This window comes from Symphalangus syndactylus, chromosome 5 (assembly GCF_028878055.3).
Source record: "Symphalangus syndactylus isolate Jambi chromosome 5, NHGRI_mSymSyn1-v2.1_pri, whole genome shotgun sequence".
NCBI classification, from domain to species: Eukaryota; Metazoa; Chordata; class Mammalia; order Primates; family Hylobatidae; genus Symphalangus; species Symphalangus syndactylus.
In genome coordinates, this window is record NC_072427.2 from 6,143,506 (window position 1) to 6,162,810 (window position 19,305).

The 19,305-nt window shown below is 40.1% G+C and overlaps 1 protein-coding gene across 2 annotated transcripts in view; it reads left to right on the forward strand.

The window, feature by feature from the left end:
- The window catches only part of CERS3 (ceramide synthase 3), a 138,886-nt gene extending 120,042 nt beyond the window's left edge, over window positions 1–18,844 (forward strand). The window contains exons 13-14 of one of the 2 annotated variants that reach the window (XR_008657561.2): window positions 10,542–11,860; window positions 18,739–18,844. Coding sequence is in view for 1 of the 2 variants with exons in the window: in XM_055277068.2 (XP_055133043.1) it covers window positions 10,542–10,700 (159 nt within the window). In the remaining variant the exon portion in view is untranslated. Of the gene's footprint in view, window positions 1–10,541; window positions 12,537–18,738 lie in introns of those variants that run through there. The other variant, XM_055277068.2, reaches the window with a different exon arrangement.
- Window positions 18,845–19,305: the final 461 nt, after the last annotated feature.

Genomic DNA, 19,305 nt, shown 5'->3' on the forward strand with positions numbered 1-19,305 from the left:
AATCCCAGTGAATTTTTATTTTCAAAATGCTTTTGCAAATCTTTGCCTGGTTAGAGTTGTGGAAATTTCAAGCTGTGAACCTAAAGCTGTTTTTAAAGGATGTAAAATGTGGCAATTTGGAGAATATGTTAAACAACACTTTTAATCCCCAATGCAAATTATGTTGATATAGTCAAATCATTTTCTGCATCCATCACAATTTGTTGATCACCACACAGTCTGGCACATTTTTAATTTATTTTAGGTCATATGGAGAGTATGAAAAAAATCCATGCATTTTTATCAAAAGTCACATAGTATAATCTGGGCTCTGCTGCCACTAAGCTGTATCACTCTACTGGGTGGGACTGAGCCCTGTAGCTTTTATCTCATCTGGCAAATGAATGTCAGACCGGATACTCTCCGGAGTCTGTCTCACATGAAAACTTAATTTTTCTCTTAAAAGCTAATTTTAAAAGCCACAGGTTTTTACAAAGTGAAATAATTTCTTAAGGAATTAGATCCATTGATAGTAGCAAGAAATGATTAGTGAAAAATAGAACATATTCTGTTTGACACTGGTTCGTTGGGAGCGTATAAAAAGCAACTTTTGTGTCTGGCTCTGGAATTCAAGAAGCGGTATTCTGTATACGTGGAACAGTCACAAAAATTGGCTCTATTTTTCTTCTGTAAATCAGGGAACCATGACTAAACTGATCTTAAGGTCATGTTTTAAGCAACTTGGATTCAAACTTCACAGGACTTAAAAGACTTTAGGGCACCCCTTATAAATCTGAAAAAGAACAAAGCTGGAGTACTCAAACTTCCTGATTTCCAAACTTACTACAAAACTTCAGTAATCGAGACATTGTGGTACCGGCATCAAGACAAACATAAAGACCATGGTATATAATAGAGAAATAAACCCTCACATATGTATGGTCAAATAATTTTTTATAAGGGTGCCAAGACCATTCAATGGGGAGTCTTTTCGACAAATGGTGCTGGGAAAACTGAATATCCACATGCAAAAGAATGAAGTTGGACCCTTAGCTAACACCATACACAAAAATTAACTTGAATTCAAGCAAAGACCTAAAACTATAGAAGAAAACATAGGGCAAATAATTTATTGGATGTGACACTAAAGGCACAGACAATAAAAGAAAAAATGGGCCAATTTGACTTCATGAAAATTTAAAACTTCGGGGCTTCAAAAGACACCATCAACAGAGTTAAAGGTAACTCACAAAATGAGAGAAAATATTTGCAAATCATATATCTGATAAGGGATTCATAAACTGAATGTATTGAGAACTTCTGAAACTCACCAGCAACAAAACTCCAAGTGACCTGGGTTCAAAATTGGGCAAAGGACTTGAATAGACCTTTCTCTGAAGAAGATATATGAATGGCCAATAAGCACACAAAAAGATACTCATCATAACAAATCATTAGGGAAACACAAATCAAAACTATAGTGAGATACCACTCACAGCCATTAGGGGGGCTACTATTAAAAAAACAGAAAATAACAAGTGTTGATGGAACTGTTGAATGGCACAGTCACTGGAAAACAGTATGGTGGTTCCACAAAAAAATTAAACATAGGCTTAACCACATGATCCAGCAGTTCCACTTCTGGATATATATCTAAAAGAATTGAAAGCAGGGACACAGATATTTATGCACACCCATGTTTGTAGCAGCATTATTCGCAATAGCTAAAACATAGAAGCAATCCAGCAACCATTGAGAAATGATTGGATAAACAATACGTGATATATGCACACCATGGAATATTATTCAGCCTTTAAAAGGAAGGAAATTTGGCCAGGCGTGGTGGCTCACATCTGTAATCTCAACACTTTGGGAGCCTGAGATGGGTGGATCACTGAGGTCAGGAGTTCGAGACCAGCCTGGCCAACATGGCGAAACCCCGTCTTTACTAAAAATACAAAAATTAGCCAGGCTTGGTGGTGGGCGCCTGTAACGCCAGCTACTTGGGAGGCTGAGGCAGGAGAATCGCTTGAACCAGGGAGGTGAGGTTGCAGTGAGCCAAGATCGTGCCATTGCACACCAGCCTGGGCAACGAGAATGAAACTCCGTCTCAAAAGAAAAAAAAAAAACAAAAAACAAAAACAAAAAACAAAAGGAAGGAAATTTGGACACATGCTACAACATGAATGAAACTTGAGGACATTATGCAAAGTGAAATAAGTCAATTACAAAAAGACATATACTGTATGATTCCACTTATATGAGGTACTTAGAATTGACAAAGTCGTAGAGACAGAAAGTGGAATGGTGGTTGCCAGAGGCTGGGGAAAGGGGAGAAGTGGGGGAGTTATTGTTAATGGGTACAGAGTTTCTGTTTCACAAGATGAAGATGGTGGTAATGATTACACAGAATTATGAATGTATTTAATCCCACTGAACACACTTAAAGATGGCTAACATAGTAAATCTTATGTGCATTTTGCCACAGAAATTTAAAAAGGACTTTAGACAATGCTTTGGCACTTCTAGACTGTGGGAAGTCAGGGATGTTGTCTTGGTAATGGTATTCTATGTCTAAAAAATTTGATACCAGACAAAGTTAATTACCATGTGATATGACAGGTTCAATCGGTTTTCCTGAGCCCCTCAAAAGAAAAGGATAAGCAGAAGTTGGAAGTGCATCTATTGCTTTAGGGACACTCCAGTGCTCTGAATGAAGGAGTCTTGGAATGTGAGGCAGTTCGTCTCTATGCCTCTGCTCCTAGAACACACCCTTCAAAGGAAAACTTTGACTTTGATCCCACTTTAATCAGGGGAAGGTCATTTTGGTCCCAATTTCAGGGTTTTCAGTTTCTCCTGGTGTGTTGTATGTTCTCAAACTAAACGAGGTCTCCCTTTGCAGTGACTGTCATTTCAACCACAGCCACTGAATGCAGGCCTCCTGTGCCTGCTGGAGTGCCAAGCTGATAACATTTGTCAGTACTGGTCCTGTTGAGTGATGTGAGGGCTCCAAAGCCCCTGTTAGGACAAGTAACAGGGTCTCTGTTAAGCTAGGAACTTGTCTCTCATTCTTTTCACTGTTGTTTTGTGTAACCAAAGGGAGTTGTTGGGGGCAGAGACTTCTAAAAGACCTTGCAAAAATCATGACCATCCACTTCCAACGTGGAATGAATATTAATGTAATAACTTATTCTAGACCACCCAGGTCGTTTTTGGAGAAAGTTCAGTGGAATACTAGATACCTTTGCTAGGTTATCAGAATAGTAATACGCTCTGTAATGGTGGCTACTGTAGTAAAACCTTCCCAAGGGGAGTCACTCTGGCAGATGACAAGCGTGTGTGCCACAGTATGCTCCGGCCAGGGCGAGAACGGCGCACAAAGTCATTACAGTCCTGTGGCTGCTGACGCCCAGGTCTACCCCTCCACTCTTCAAAGAGAGTTTTGGATCCTTCTTTAAGCATGTGTTTTCTTGACCCTTTAATGATTCGTAGAGGGGTCAGGGCCAACAATTTGCCTAAGAAAAGTTCCAATAGCCCAGTAACAAAACCTACAGGGTGTTGGCGTGTGGAGAGCAAATGGGAAGGCAGCACAGTAAGAGGCCAGTAGATTCAAAGAATCAGACTCACACTGACTTTGTGAGCCAAGTCTTGGCACTCAGTCAAAGCAGACAGGTAGAGCTTCAGGAAACACCAAGGCTCGACCTCTAGTGAGTACGCAGATCCCTTGTCCCCCCAGAGCATACTTGATTTTGTTTCTAATTTCTATGACGTGTTTTAATTACTGGAAAAAATCTGCAGTTGTGATATGGTTTTTCTCAGAATATGGGTGGTGGGCTGCACATTTTTTTAAGTTTTTTTTATTTCAACTGATTAGAAAAACCTCATTTTTCTAGCATACCTTAGCCAGTGTTTTTCAAACTGTGAGTTGCAAATCATTATTGGTTGCCAAATCCACCTCATAGATCTAGACCGTCATTTTTGAAAATGAAATAGAATATAGAACATGTCAGTGTTTGTCTCACCTAGGAAACAATCATTTATTAGGATTAATTTTTATTATTTCAAATTTACACCTAAAGGCCAGAACTGATGGCACCTGAGGCAAGGTCAGAATATGGATGGAAGATGTAGCGAGACAGGGGGCACTTGGCTCAGAAGGAGGGGAGAAGGCACTTTCTTATACAAAGAGCCGACCTCAAATAGAACTGGGTTGCCAGTCTCCTGGGTGTCCTGCCTCATCAAGTATTTGTGCAGCCTACTCCAGCAAGGGTCTGTAGAGCATTGCTGTTCAAGGTGTGCAAGCTTAGATCTGGCTTTTCATCCTGTGTACCTTTCATAGCTGTGTGGTGTTGTAAAAGTTACTTAACCCCCCTAACCTCAGTTTCCTCTCTTTTAAAATAAAGAGAACAGCTGCCATGTCCTGCGGCTGTGAGGAGGAAATGTTGTTTATGTAACTGTTTAGTCCCGAGCCTGCCACCTGGTAAGCCTCTTAAGTGTCATTGCTATTACTGTTACATGAAAGACGGACTGTACAAGGTAAAACTGAATATAAAGTGAGATTTTATTGATTTCCAATTTATATCATTCAAGCTTGCATGACATGCACCCATCCTATTCATCCATCTAATAAACTCTTACCACAGGGAAATCCAGAGGGATCCTTTCTGAGCTTGATTCTTCATCTAAGGTAGTAGTTGTCAATCCTATCGAAGCCACATTGCTTCACTGGCCTGAAATTAAATTTCTAGGTTTTATAATTTACCTATAATTATAATTTCAAAAAACAACATAATTCCACAACTGTTTTTAAAAGAGATAAGATGAAAGATCTTTCTGATAAAATATGCATTTCATGTGTGAAATGTGTGCATAACTGTGCTAGAAAATGTCATGAAGTTGGCCAGTGCTGTGCTTGCGTGTATATAGAGCCACCAAGAATGGATGGCTACAAGTGCAGACTGATACAGCTCTATTATACAGGTGACTCAAATGTCATCAGTAGCATTGCTGTCAGTGACATGGTTTTCTGGAATTATGAGTTTCCAAACAAAGAAAAGTACGTATTTCCCTCGGTATCCATGGGGGATTGGTTCCAGGACTACCCACACATACCAAAATCTGAGGATGCTCAAGTGCCTCATATAAAATTGGCCGAGTGTGGTGGCTTATGCCTGTAATCCCAGCACTTTGGGAGGCTAAGGTGGGTGGATCGCTTGAGTTCAGGAGTTCAAGACCAGCCTGGCCAACATAGCGAAACCCCATCTCTACTAAAAATACAAACATTAGCCGGGCACAGTGGTGGCCGCCTGTAATCCCAGCTACTCGGGATGCTGAGGCAGAAGAATCATTTGAACCTTGGAGACAGAGGTTGCAGGGAGCCAAGATTGCACCATTGCACTCCAGCCTGGGCAACAAGAACAAAACTCTGTCTCAAAATAAATAAAAAATTTTTAAAATAAATAAATAAATAAATAAAATGGTGTCACGTTTGCATGTAACCTACACACTGCCTCCTATATACTTTAAATTATCTCTAGATTACTTACAATACCTAATACCATGTAAACACTGGTAAATAGTTGTTGTACTACATTTTTTAGGGAATGACAAAAATCTATAAATGTCCAGTACTGAGACAACCATTCTTTTCTTTTTCTGAATATTTTTGACAAATGTGGAACCCACAGATACGGAGGGCAAACTGTATAGTCTTACTTTGACTTTTTTTTTTTTTGAGACGGAGTCTCGCTCTGTTGCCCAGGCTGGAGTGCAGTGGCGCAATCTTGGCTCACTGCAAGCTCCGCCTCCCAGGTTCACGCCATTCTCCTGCCTCAGCCTCTCCGAGTAGCTAGGACTACAGGCACCCGCCACCATGCCCGGCTAATTTTTTTGTATTTTTAGTAGAGACGGGGTTTCACCGTGGTCTTGATCTCCTGACCTCATGATCCGCCCGCTTCGGCCTCCCAAAGTGCTGGGATTACAAGCGTGAGCCACCGCGCCCGGCCCTTACTTTGACTTATATACACAGTTGCAATCCTGGAAAATTCAGAATATATTAAAACCATGCAAAAAATTATTGTGCTTGAATGCACAAAGGAGTCAGATTCTAGGCTTGGATAGTTACAGACAGGGTTTTCACCTGCATGCATGCCTGATCGGACATGTGAGTGTCAGCACATTGCAGGACTGCCAGCATCCCTAGCCTTTGCTCCCTAAATGTCAGTAGTATTCTCTAACCTTTGTGACTGCCAAGATGCTATAAAGTTCCAACAGACCCTATACAGTTGGGATCTCTTGTTAAAGGCAAACAGCTGGAGGGTGTGTGGTTGGGATCAGATAGGGTGGCGCCCTCAAGGACTGGTTTCTTTCTTAGCTAACACAGCTCTTTAAGTCCTGCAGAGATGGGTGGGTAGATGCTGGTATGCCTTTCTGGAGAGAAATTAGGTTCTTTGTTCTGATTTGAGTTTCCCCTCCCATATGGTTTGGCTGTGTCCCCACCCAAAACTCATCTTGAATTGTAACTCCCACAATTCCCATGTATCATGGGAGGGACCCAGTGGGAGGTAATTGAATCATGGGAGTGGGTCTTTCCCATGCTGTTCTCGCAATAGTAAATAAGTCTCACGAGATCTGATGGCGTTAAAAAGAGGAGTTCCCCTGCACAAGCTCTCTCTCTCTCTCTTTGCCTGCTGCCATCCATGTGAGACGTGACTTGCTTCTCCTTGCTTTCTGCCATGATTGTGAGACCTCCCAGCCAGTGTGGAACTGTAAGTTCATTAAACTTTTTTTTCTTCCCAGTCTCAGGTATGTCTTTATCAGCAGCGTGGAAACAGATTAATATACCCTTGTTCTCTACAGAAATCTTTTGAGAAAGGAAGAGGCACTGACTATGCAGGCATCAGCCAAGCATGGCCCTTTCCTGAAAGGCTTCATCTGTAGGAGGGAGTGCTTTTGATCCTGGCTCCCAGCATAGCGGAGAAAGGTTGCCTTTCTCTGATGCATCTTAACTGCGGAGATGCCAAGTTTATTCCTCAGTGCTTACAAGGAGCCTTGTTTGTTTTGACATGCTTTCTGTGGTGTTGTGGAAAAGCACCGAACATACAGAGAAGAGCCCCATGAAGTTGAATTTCTGTGATTCAGCCAGCATAATGTGTGCACGTTGGTTTTCAAAAGCCATGTTCAGATTACACACAGAGGAGGCATTTGGTTACATATACGCTGAGACTCTTGGGAGGTGGTCAGTTTTAGTCTGCAGGTCACAAAAGGAAAAAAATAAGTTGTACAGTTATGGATGTCATCTTGAAAAATGATGTGAGAAGAAACAGTCTTCATCTTCCATATCTTTTTTTCTTTTCTAAGCTGGGTTTAATAGAGACATTTGTGAACTGGCCTAGAGGGTGATCCCAGGGTCATGTCTATCACTGGACATGCACAGAGCTTGAGTTATCTTATTTGTTTTAATAATTCATATCATCCTTTATCTTCCACAATGAGTGCGGATCTATAGCACCTCCATCTCCTTTCCTCGGGGCCATGTTATTTTTCTAGATTTCTCTGCAAAATTACTTTGAGACTCCATGAGAGAAGAAGAGGAAACATATAACTCATAATGAGTAACTGTCCTTGAGCGAGTTCTTGCATGAAGAAAATAGAAAACATTCTAATTACAAGTAATAAAAATATCCTGACAACCAAAATGCCCACATGAGTAGTACTTTACTTTGCAAATGTTAGTGGGAAAACCCACAGTATTTTCTTTCTAAAAAGAAATCCTCGTAAGTTTTATTTTTAAAATTATTATCAGGAACATGGGCATTTTTCTGCTGATGTAGAGTTTTGTGAATTTTAACATGTGTGTATATTTATGCAGCCATCCCCATAATCAGGATACAGAGCATCATTTCATCAACCCAAATAACTCTTCCCTCTAACCCAGTTCCTAGCAACCACTTATCTGTTATCCATCCCTATAGTTTTATCTTTTTGAGAATGTCATGAAAATGATATTCATGTGTCATATAATAGATCATATTTTGAAACTAACATATTTTTACTCAGCATAATATCTTTAAGATTCATCCGACTTCTTATAAATGTCAATAGTTTGTTCCTTTTTGTTGTTAGTAGCATTTCATTGTGTAGGTGTTCCAATTATTTTGCATCCTTGTCAGCGCTTGGTATTGCCAGTTATTTTAACTTTTGCTATTCTAATGGGTTTGTAGTTGTGCATCATCATCGTTTCCATTTGCATTTTCCTAATGACTAATGGTGTTGAACATCCTTTCATATGCTTATTTGTCATCCTGTGTCCTCTTTGATGTCTCTTTGTATGTCTTTTGCCCATTTTTTAAATTAGGGTTTTTTTTTTTTAAAACCATTGAGTTTTGAGAGTTCTTTATTATGCATACAAATTGGATATGTGATTTGCAAATATTTTCTCCCAGTTTGCAGCTTATCTTTTCACTCTGAATAGTGTCTGTCTTAGAGCAAAAGTTTTTAATTTTGATGAAGTCCAGTTTGCCAGCTTTTTCTTTCATGTTTTTTGTGCCATGTTGAAGAACTCGTTGCCCAGATCAAGGTCGTGGGTTTTCTTCTGAAAGTTTATAGTTTTATATTTTACATTTAGATCCATGACCCATTTTAAGCTGGCTTTTGTACAATGTATGACATTTTAGTCAAAGTTCACTTATTTGCTTACAGATGTCCAGTTGCTCTGACCATTTGTTGAAAAGACTTTTTTCTCCACTGAATTGCTTTGAACCTTTGTAAAAATTCAATCAGCCATATTTGTGTGGATCTATTTCTAGAGCCTCCATTCTGTTCCACTGATCTGCATGTTTATTCCTTTGTGAATACTACCCTGTCTGGATTACTGTAACTTTATATAAGTCTTAAAATTTGGCAGTGTCAGTCCTCCCATTTTATTATGTTTTTCAGAATTGCTTTAGCTATTTGAGTTCCTTTGCCTCTCCATATAAATTTTAGAATTACATTGTCTGCATCTACAGAAAATTCTGCTGGGACATCGATTAGTATTGCGCGGAATCTATAGGATAATTGGGGGATAATTAATACTTTCATTATGTTCAGTCTTCCTATTCATGAACATAGTATATCTCTCCAACTATTTAGGTCTTCTTTGATTTCTTTCAAGGAATTTCAGATTTCTCTCTGAATTTTGTAGGTTTTACATGCAGATCCTGTACATGGTTTGTTAGATGTATACCTAGGTATTTGATTTTTGAAACTATTGTAAATGGCACAGGTTTTTAAATTTCAGTTTTTAATTGGCCACTGCTAGTTGTATTAATTTCTATGGTGACTGTAACAAATTTCTACAAATTTGGTGCTCAAAATAACAGAAATGTATTCTCTCACAGTTCAAGAGGTCAGAAGTCCATAATTAGTTCTGAGCCAAAATCAAGGTGTCAGTTAGCAGGGTCATGTTCTTACACAGGGTAATTCTGGCCTCATAAAATAAAATGAGACCTGTTCCCTCCTCTTCTGTTTTCTGGAAGTGATTGTGGATATTTTGTGTTATTTCTCCTTTGTGTGTTTCATAGAATTTACCAATGTAAACATTTGGACCTAGTGCTGCTATTTTTCAGGTTTTTGATTACAAATTAAATGTCCTTCATAGTTACATGACTATCCACATTACCTGTTTCAGCTGGGGCAAGTTTTAGTAGTTTGTAGTTTTTGAGAAATTGGTCCATTTTATCTAAGTTGTCAAAGGTATGTGCATAGAGTTGTTCATAGCATTCTGTTGTTATTCTTATATTGTCTGCACTATCTATAGTCATGTCTTCTTTTTCTTTACTGCTAATTTGTGCTTTCCCTCTTTTTTTTTCTTTATCAATCTTGCTAGTGAGTTATTAATGCTATAGATCTTCCCTCTTTTTTTCTTTATCAGTCTTGCTAGTGAATTATTAGATCTTTTCAAAGAATTGGCTTTCGGGTTTATTGGTTTTCCTTATTGTTTTTTTCTCTTTTCAGTTTCATTAATTGTTTTGTCCTAATTATTTCCTTCCTTTTGCTTGCCTTGGGTTTATTTGGCTCTTCTTTTTTTTTCTAGATTCTTAAAGTTGAAGCTCAAATTGTTTGAGACCTTTTTTTCTTATTGAATATAAACATGTAATGCTATGTACTTCCTTTTAAGCATGTTTTAGCTGCATTGAACAAATTTTGATATGTTGTATTTTCATTTTCATTTAGTTTAAAATATTTTCTAATATTCTTTGAATCTTACTCTTTGACCCAGCGATTGTTTAGAAGGATCTTATTTAATTTCTAAGTGTTTTGAAATTTCCCTATGATCTTTTTGATATTGGTTTCTAGCTTAATTCCATTATGGTCTAGAAATATGCTTTGTGTAACGTCAATTATTTAGGTTTGTTAAGGTTTGCTTTATGATCCATGATATAGTCAATCTTGGTGAATGTTTAGTTATTTGGATATTGAGTTTTCCTTAAAGGGAGGCATACTTGAAACTGGCTGTTGGCAGATTTACTCAAGACTTCCTGGAAGATTGTCACTCACAACCAATTCTTTCCTCTGTCTAGAACATCCAGGATGTGAGGAGCGATGACGAGGATTATGAAGAGGAAGAGGAAGAGGAGGAGGAAGAGGAAGAGGCTACCAAAGGCAAAGAGATGGATTGTTTAAAGAACGGCCTCGGGGCTGAGAGGCACCTCATTCCCAATGGTCAGCACGGCCGTTAGCTGGAAGCCCGCAGGACTCCCACGGCACAGCATGCTGCAAGTACTGTTGGCAGCCTGGCTTCCAGGCCCCACACAGACCCCAGATTCTGCCCTTCCCTCTTTCTCACCACCGCCTTCCCTCCCACCTAAGATGTGTTTACCAAAATATTGTTAACTTGTGTTAAAATGTTAAATATAAGTATACCCATGGATTTTTACTGCAGTTAGGACTCAGACTGGTCAAAGATTTCAAAGGTTTCTCCACAGAACCGTCTCAGTTCTAATTGCACTCCTTCATGCATGTCACTTTCTCAGGGGCTCACTTTGTTACAGGCCCTGTCGCCACCTTGCCTGTCCTCAGGACGCTTTCACAGGTGCTAAGTAATCCCATTTTTCCCAGGTGTGTTTGGCTACGAAGAGCAACTTGTTTCTCAAAATGAGTTAGAAGTGGCAGTGGGACAGGAGCAGAAGGACCACACCAGGAGACACTTCCACGTTATGGACACATGCTGAAGCTTAGGTGCCTCATCTCCACAGGGCGGTGGCAGTCCCTGCCTGTCACCCCACAGGGTTGCAGAAGTTTAAGTTCACACTGTCAACCGTGGGGTCATTGTGAACCAACCCACTTTGCACTGTTTGGGAGACAGAAACCTGGCTAAACTTGGCACTGCGTTGTGCCTGAACAAAAGGCAGAATCTTTAAAAATTCCTCTTAAATGACTCTGGAGATACCTGGAAATGAAAGTGCCAAGAAAGGCGTTCCATTTTATTTGCTGACTATTTATGCGTTAGCTCCCCAAGGGTCACTCTCAGATTCTCCTGGAATTCTTCTCCCTCAGGACCCATGGTTCAAGGAAGGAAGTTTAGGCCTTGTTACTTCCTGTTCTTTGCTGGTCTTTCCCTTTCTTCCTTTCTAGGAGGGAAGCTTCTGTGCTGCTGCCCTGAGCCCTTCCTTCAGGCCAGCACAGCTACCTGGGGAGCTCCACGGGGGAATGGGATCCAGGCCAGGCTGCTTGCTGAGCAGCATCACCCGGGAGGCCTGAGCCTCTGGGGAGGGCGCGCATGACACTGCCAGACCCAGGGGAGATCTTGGGAACAGAGGATGCTACGTGATTTCCTCTGGCTTCCAACCCAATCAGCCTGCATCATGGTGAAACAGCACAACAGAAAAGGCCATAAAAGGTATACCCCTGAGAAATGTTTAAGGGCAGGTGCTAGAGTCAGTGCCAGCTCCCTGGGAAGAGCATAGGGATGGGCAGATCAGTAGCCAGCTTGTCCTCACCCTCAGGAAGGGAGCACCGGGGAAGACTTGCACACGTCCCTGCCTCCCTTGTGGCCTTGTCACCCCAGGGACACATCTCCTGGGCACAATGTGCAGGGCTGACCTGGGAGACTTCTCAGGTGGCTGCTGACTGAGGAGAGGCCAGGCCTTCCCAAGGAAGACTCCAAGTAAAATCTGCATCTGCCCTCACCGCCCCCACAGTCTCTCATAACGGTCAGATTTTGTATGTTCATCGTATTTATTCAGGGGCTCGTATTATAAAGCCACAGGAGAGGTCGGCTTGTAGGGACTGGAAAATCAGTCCCAAGCAGGGCAGCTGCAGGGCCCCTGGAGCCGGAAGGACACTGCACAGAAGAGATTGCATTATTATTATTTTTAAATAAAAATACACATTTGAAACCTTAAGGCTAAAGAAAAATAAACAAAAAATCCTTTAGAATTCTTTCTGCAACAAAATCTCTTTTTGAGAAACTGTTAAAAACAAGGTCAGATTTTCTCTGTATAACATTTGCTTTTATGAGGACAATATCATATGCATTATATGCATAATATGGTATTATAAATCAAAATGCCTGCACCCACTTTAGGGCTTAGCTATTGATTTATTATTAATATTATATTATATTTTGGTGGAAGAAGGTCACATTAAGATATAATTTTTTATGTTTTCAGTTAACGGTATGTTTTCTTCTTTGCTTATTTGGTTTTTGTCTCTGTACCAAATATCTTCTTGCTTAAGGTAGAAAAGTGTTTGTTTAGCTCTATCTCCAGTTTTTTTCTTATTTGAATGTTGAAGGTAAAATTGATATACCAATTTTAACTATTTCGGATACAGCTGAAAGCACTAAACCACTTCATAAGAAGTAGATACTCATTTTTGTAACACTATTTAGGGCTTTTGTGGTTAATTTTAAAGGAAACCACTCTTTCTACAGGAAACAAGGGCTCAGGATTCTTCCAGATGACCTTATGAAAATGCAGTCCATGTGCCATCGATATTGTAACGTAATGACTTACAATAAAGCAAGAGTCCGGTGTACATGGTGATTAAGCGGATTCAGCACACACATTGCTTGGCTTCTTAGGGGTAATAACAGGTCTCCCTGTGCAGTGGAAATAAAGACTGGCCATTCCTCCGGAATGGCCGTGCCAGGAATCAGGGAAGCCGTGAGGAGAAGGAAGCCAGGTTGGGATATTCGGGCTACTGCGTTTGCGGTGTCAGACACCAGATGAGAGGAGCCTGGCTGACGTGGGGAGCCCCTTGCCTGATTGGGGTGAGCCTCTGGGCTATGCACAGTGGAACCAGCCAGCCTGGGGGCTGGAGTCGAACCAGAGCACGGCAGCTGTACCCTGTGCAGGACCCACTGAAGCGCTAAGAAACGGGACTGATTCTAGAGGTGTTTTCTCAGCCTCATTTTCTGTATTTACCTTTCAAAGGTGTAGCAGGAAACTGAGTCTAGATCGTCCATCAGAATGACCTCTGGAGCTTTAAAAACAAATGCACCTTGCCTGTCTCCCGCTCCACATTTTGATTCAATACTTCTGGAGTGAGAAGCAAAAATCTTCATTTTAACAGAGTCCCACGTATTTCTGAAGAGCAGTCAAGATTCTGTGTGCCCTCCTCTGGTTTTAGTCCTATCTGCAGCTTCATATGCTAAGAGATGGGAAAATGCAGTGGTACAGAATATTTAATCCAAAATAAAAGAAGAAAAGGAAACACAGAACAAGCAAGATGAATTGCAAACTCATGTTAAGATGGTGAGTAGGTAGATTTCAGTTCACATTTACCAGTAATTACACCAAGTTTAAAAACAAAGAGTGCCAGGCTGGATTTTTTAAAGTCTCAATTATACGGTGTGTACAAGAGATATACTATAAAGAAGTGTTGAAAGTAAAAAGATGGACAAATATATACCATGCAAACTCTACTCCTCCCCAAAAAACGCTGGCATACTTATACCAATATCAGACAAAGGAAAGAAGAATTAGTGGATAGTAAGAGGAATGTTTAATACTAATGAAAGGGGCTAGGTGCGGTGGCTCATGCCTGTAATCCCAGCACTTTGTGAGGCCGAGGTGGGTGGATCACAAGGCCGAGGCAGGTGGATCACGAGGTCAGGAGATCGAGACCATCCCGCGTAATGCGGTGAAACCCCGTCTCTACTAAAAATATAAAAAATTAGCCAGGCGTGGTGGCGGGTGCCTGTAATCCCAGCTACTTGGGAAGCTGAGGCAGGAAAATGGCATGAACCCGGGAGGCAGAGCTTGCAGTGAGCTGAGATTGCGCCACTGCACCCCAGCCTGGGTGACAGAGTGAGACTCTGTCTCAAAAAAAAAAAAAAAATTTAAATCTGTATACACCTAATAATATAGCTTCAAAATATATAAAGAAAATTTTCACAGACTTAAAGAGAGTAACAAATTCATAATCCTGTTTGGGTGGTTTTTAATACATCTCTCAGTATCTGATAGAACAAGAAGATAAAAAACAATAGGAATATAGAAGATTTGAACAAATACCATTAACAAAATCCGCCTAGTTAATATATATATATATATAGAACACTGTCCCCAACAGCTGCAGAATTTACATTTGTTTCGAGTGCATGTGGAACATTTACCCAAATAGGCCACATACTGGCCTTGAAGGCAACTTCCAAAACATTCCAAAGGTTTAAAATCACATCAAGTATGATTACAGACAACAGTGAAATTAAACTAGAAATCTATAACAAAAAGATAAATGGAAAAGTCTCCACGTATTTTTAAATTAAGCAATGCACTTCTAAGTAACCTGTAGATCAAAGAAGAAATGGAAATAAAACATCTTAAACTGAGTTATAGTAAAAAATGTGTGGGATGCAACTAATAAGAAATTTAGAGAAAAAAATACATTAAAAGCTTTTATAAGTAAAGATAAAGGCTGACAAAATCAGTCGTCTAAATATATCAAAATGTAAAAAGGAAAATAACATGGAAAACATAATAGCTCAGAGTATCAAATAAAAAAAGCTGGTTTCTTAAAATAAAAAGTTTATAAAATTCTAGCAAGACTGATGAAGAAAGACAAAGAGCAATGCTAGGAATGAAAAGGATCTGTCACTGTAGACCAAGCAGAAACTAAACAGGTAATGAGAGAATATTGTGAACAACTTTATGTCAACACATTCGAAGATATATATAAAATGTATAAATTCCTAGGAAAACAAAACTTGTCAAAATGGACACAAGAAGAAATAGGTATTTAAATAGTGCTCTATCTGAAACAAAACTGAATCTGAAATTTTAAACCTACCTGCCCACCCACCCCACCACAAAAAAAAAGCCCACGAAAATACTTTAGGTCCAGATCAATGAATTCTTCCAATATTTAAGGAAAAAATAATACAAGAATTATGCAACCTTTTCCAGGGACAAAAGGAACAAACATTTCCAAACTTGCTTTATAAGGCCAGCATAATCTTGCCAAAATCTGACAATAATATTAGAAGAAGAAAGAAACAAAACTATAGGCTAAGTCAGTCATGAACATAGGTACAAAATTCCTAAAAGAAAGCAAACTGAATTCAGCAATATATAAAGAGATAATGTGTGAAAACCAGGTTGGGTTTATTTTAGGAACTTGAGGTTGATTTAATACTTGAAAATTAGTGTTATTCACCATTTTTATAAAATAAAGGAAAAAGCCATATGTTTAAAAACCTTTATAAAATTCAGCATACATTTGTTGCAACAAAAACAAAAATCTCTTTTATCAAAGTAGGATGGAACTACCTTAATCTGATAAACAGTATCTTTAAAAAGCGAAAAAGCATTGTAATGCTATAATGAAATATTGAAACTATTGAAAACTTTTCCCTCTCAGATTATTATTAAGACAAAGATGCTCGTGATCTTCAAGGATACCCATCATTTTAAATATAGTTAATATTGTTTCTCTTCCCTCTCCTCTCCTCTCCTCTCCTTTTTCGCTTTCTCTTTCTTTTTTTGAGACAGAGTCTCACTCTGCCACCCAGGCTGGAGTGCAGTGGCACGATCTTGGCTCACTGCAACCTCCACCTCCCAGGTTCAAGCAATTCTCCCACCTCAGCCTCCGAAGTAGCTGGGATTACAGGCGCATGCCACCAGGCCCAGCTAATTTTTGTATTTTTATTACAGACGGTTTCACTATGTTGGCCAGGCTGGTCTTGAACTCCTGGCCTCAAGTGATCTGCCCGCCTTGGCTTCCGAAAGTGTTGGGATTTCAGGCATAAGCCACCACACTCAGCCAACACTGTATTTTTTCATTCCAGCCAATGTAATATTTCAAGAAATAAACATAACAAGGTTTGAAAGGGAGAAATAAAAGCTGTCATTGCAGATGCATATATATAAAATAAATGTGTTTGTGTGTGTGTGTGTGTGTGTGTGTGTGTGTGTGTGTGTGTGTGTGTGTGTAATTTATACAGAAATGCCAAGAAACAAGTCTGGTCAAGACAATCTTTGAAAGAACAAAGTGAGAGAGCTTATTCTGCCAAATACTAAGACGTATTATAAAATATTTAAGGCAGTTCAAAATTAGTACAAGCATAGGCAAATAGAAGAATAACATTGTTTTTGAAGTCCAGGAACAAGCTCATGCATATACAGACAGTTGGCTGTCACTAACGATAAAAATTTAACAGAGCTGGGCATGGTGGCTCAGGTGTATAATCCTAGCACTTTGGGAGGCCAAGGTGGGAGGATTGCTTGAGACCAGCAGTTTGAGACCAGCCTGAGCAACATAGCGAGACCTGCCCGCCACCATCTCTACAAAGAATAACAAATTAGCTGAGTGCGCTAGCTAGTGTGTTCCTATAGTCCCAGCTACTCAGGATGCTGAGGCTGGAGGATCACTTGAGCCCAGGAGTTGGAGGCTGCAGTGAGCCATGATCACGCCATTGAACTCCAGCCTGGGAGACAGAATGAGACCTTGTCTCTAAAAAAAGAAAATTTAAACTTGGCCCCTACTTAACAACACCATACACAAAATAAATTCCAAGATTTTTGTATATTTAAATGCAAAAGGTAAAATAATAAAGGTTCCAGGAGGAAACATAAGAGAATATCTTAAAATAAGCAAAGATTTCTTGAACAAAACATCATTATTTATAAAGGAAAATATTAACATCATATTAAATCAAAATAAAGAACATTTGTATGTCAAATATGCTATTAAGACAGTGAAAAGCCAAGCCATAGAGTGAGAGAAAATGTTTGCAACACATAGAACTAATGAAAGGTTAACATCCAGAATATTTAAAAACTCCTACAAAAAATAATAATGAAAACATACGGTTCAGGCCTAGTGGCTCATGCTTGCAATCCCAGCACTTTGGGAGGCCGAGGCTGGCGGATCACCTGAGGTCAGGAGTTCGAGACCAGCCTGGCCAACATGGTGAAACCCTGTCTTTACTAAAAATACAAAAATATTAGCCAAATGTGGCAGTGGGTGCCTGATAATCCCAGCTACTTGGGAGGCTGAGGCATGAGAATTGCTTGAACTCGGGAGGCGGAGGTTGCAGTGAGCTGAGATGGCACCACTGTACTCTGGCCTGGGCAACGGGAATGAAACTCTGTCTCAAAAAAACGGAAATCATACTGACAGCCCAATGAAAAAAGCAGGCAAGGCATTTAACCAGACGCTTTAGAAACTACCATATCCAAATGTCCAACACACACGAAAAGGTGCTCGATTTCATTAACCACGAGAGAAACGCAAAGTACAACCACCATAGAATACCACTAAACACCTACCAGAATATTGATAATTAGATAGTACCAAACGGCAATCACGAGGAGCCGGCAGAGCTCACACGCTGCTGGAGGAGTGTAGACAGGTGCAGCTGAGGCAGGAGAGGTAGTCAGGGAAGTAACCACCAAGTCCTTGGGACGGCAACCGTGGCACCCGCACCAGCAACGCAATAAGCCCCAGCGTTCGCGTTGTAGTCAAGCTCATTCAAGCAAAGCTATGTCCAGTAGGGAACAACCCCCGCAGAGAGCATATGCTTTTTTATTTTACCTGACCTCAGACTGACCCTTTGTTCATAATAGTAAAAAACACACCCCTGGGTGGAGATTTAAGATGCTAATAAGACATGCAGTATATGAATGTATGAACGAGCACATACAGCTACTGCATGTGTGCACCCAGAGGACCACTCAGAACATACTAGTAACACCTCTTCCCACCCTCTTGTGAATAACCATGTAAGACTCTCATAAAAGGAGTTTCCCCAGTAACAGGCAACACTGTCTCATCCTTATGAGCAGCCTGCTCTGAGTCCTCTCTCAGGGTGTAGTCTATTCTGCACCTAGCTTGGAGAGTATTCTTTGTGATACATTGCTCTATGCTGCATCTTCTTTGCTGTGTCTCTTGTTTAAATATTTTTGAACTAAGAAGACAAGAACTGAGGTTTCGTAACAGTCATTTTCTGTAATTGAATATATGTCTATATTATGACCCAGCAGTTTCACTTCTTCTTATACAGTTGACCCATGAACCATGCAGAGGTCAGAGGTACTGACTGCCCAGGCAGCTGAAAAATCCATGTGTGACTTAACTCCCTAAAAACGTATCTACTAATACCCTACTGTTGACCAGAAGCCTCACCAAGGACATAAACAGGCAATTAACATACATTTTGTATGTTTGATGTATTATGTTAACATACTGTATTCTTACAATAAAGTAAGCTAGAGAAAAAGACATTTTTAAGAAAATCAAAAGGAAGAAAAATGTATCTGCTATTCATTACAGGGACATGCGTCATCATAAAGGGCTTCATCCTTGTCATCTTCGCATTGAGTAGGCAGAGGAGGAAGAGGAGAGGTTGGTTTTGCTGTCTTCCAGGTAGCAGAAGCAGAAGAGAATCCATGTAAAAGTGGACCCATGTGATTCAAACCTGTGTTACTCGAGGGTCAACTGTAGAACCGAAAGGCATGTGTGTGAATAATCCTATCAGCAATGTTCATAGTTGCCTAATGGACACTTTCCAAATGTCCATCAAGAGTAGGATGGGTGAGTAAACTGTGGTATATTGATACTATGAGACACTATATAACACCGGAAACAAGCTGGTATTTGCAACAATGTGGCTTCATCACACAATTTTAGTGTTTTGCAAAAGAATCTACTCAAAAATGAATATACGGTTTATTTTTGTGTTTTTTATAAAATTCAGAATCAGTCAAAACCAATCCATGGTGCTAAAGTCAGGGTAGTGGCTATCTCTGAGGTGAAGGCAGGGGCTGTGTCTTTATGGGGGCCCTGCAGGCTTTCGCGACGCTGGTGATGTTCCACTTCTTAACCTGGGTGGTGGTTACA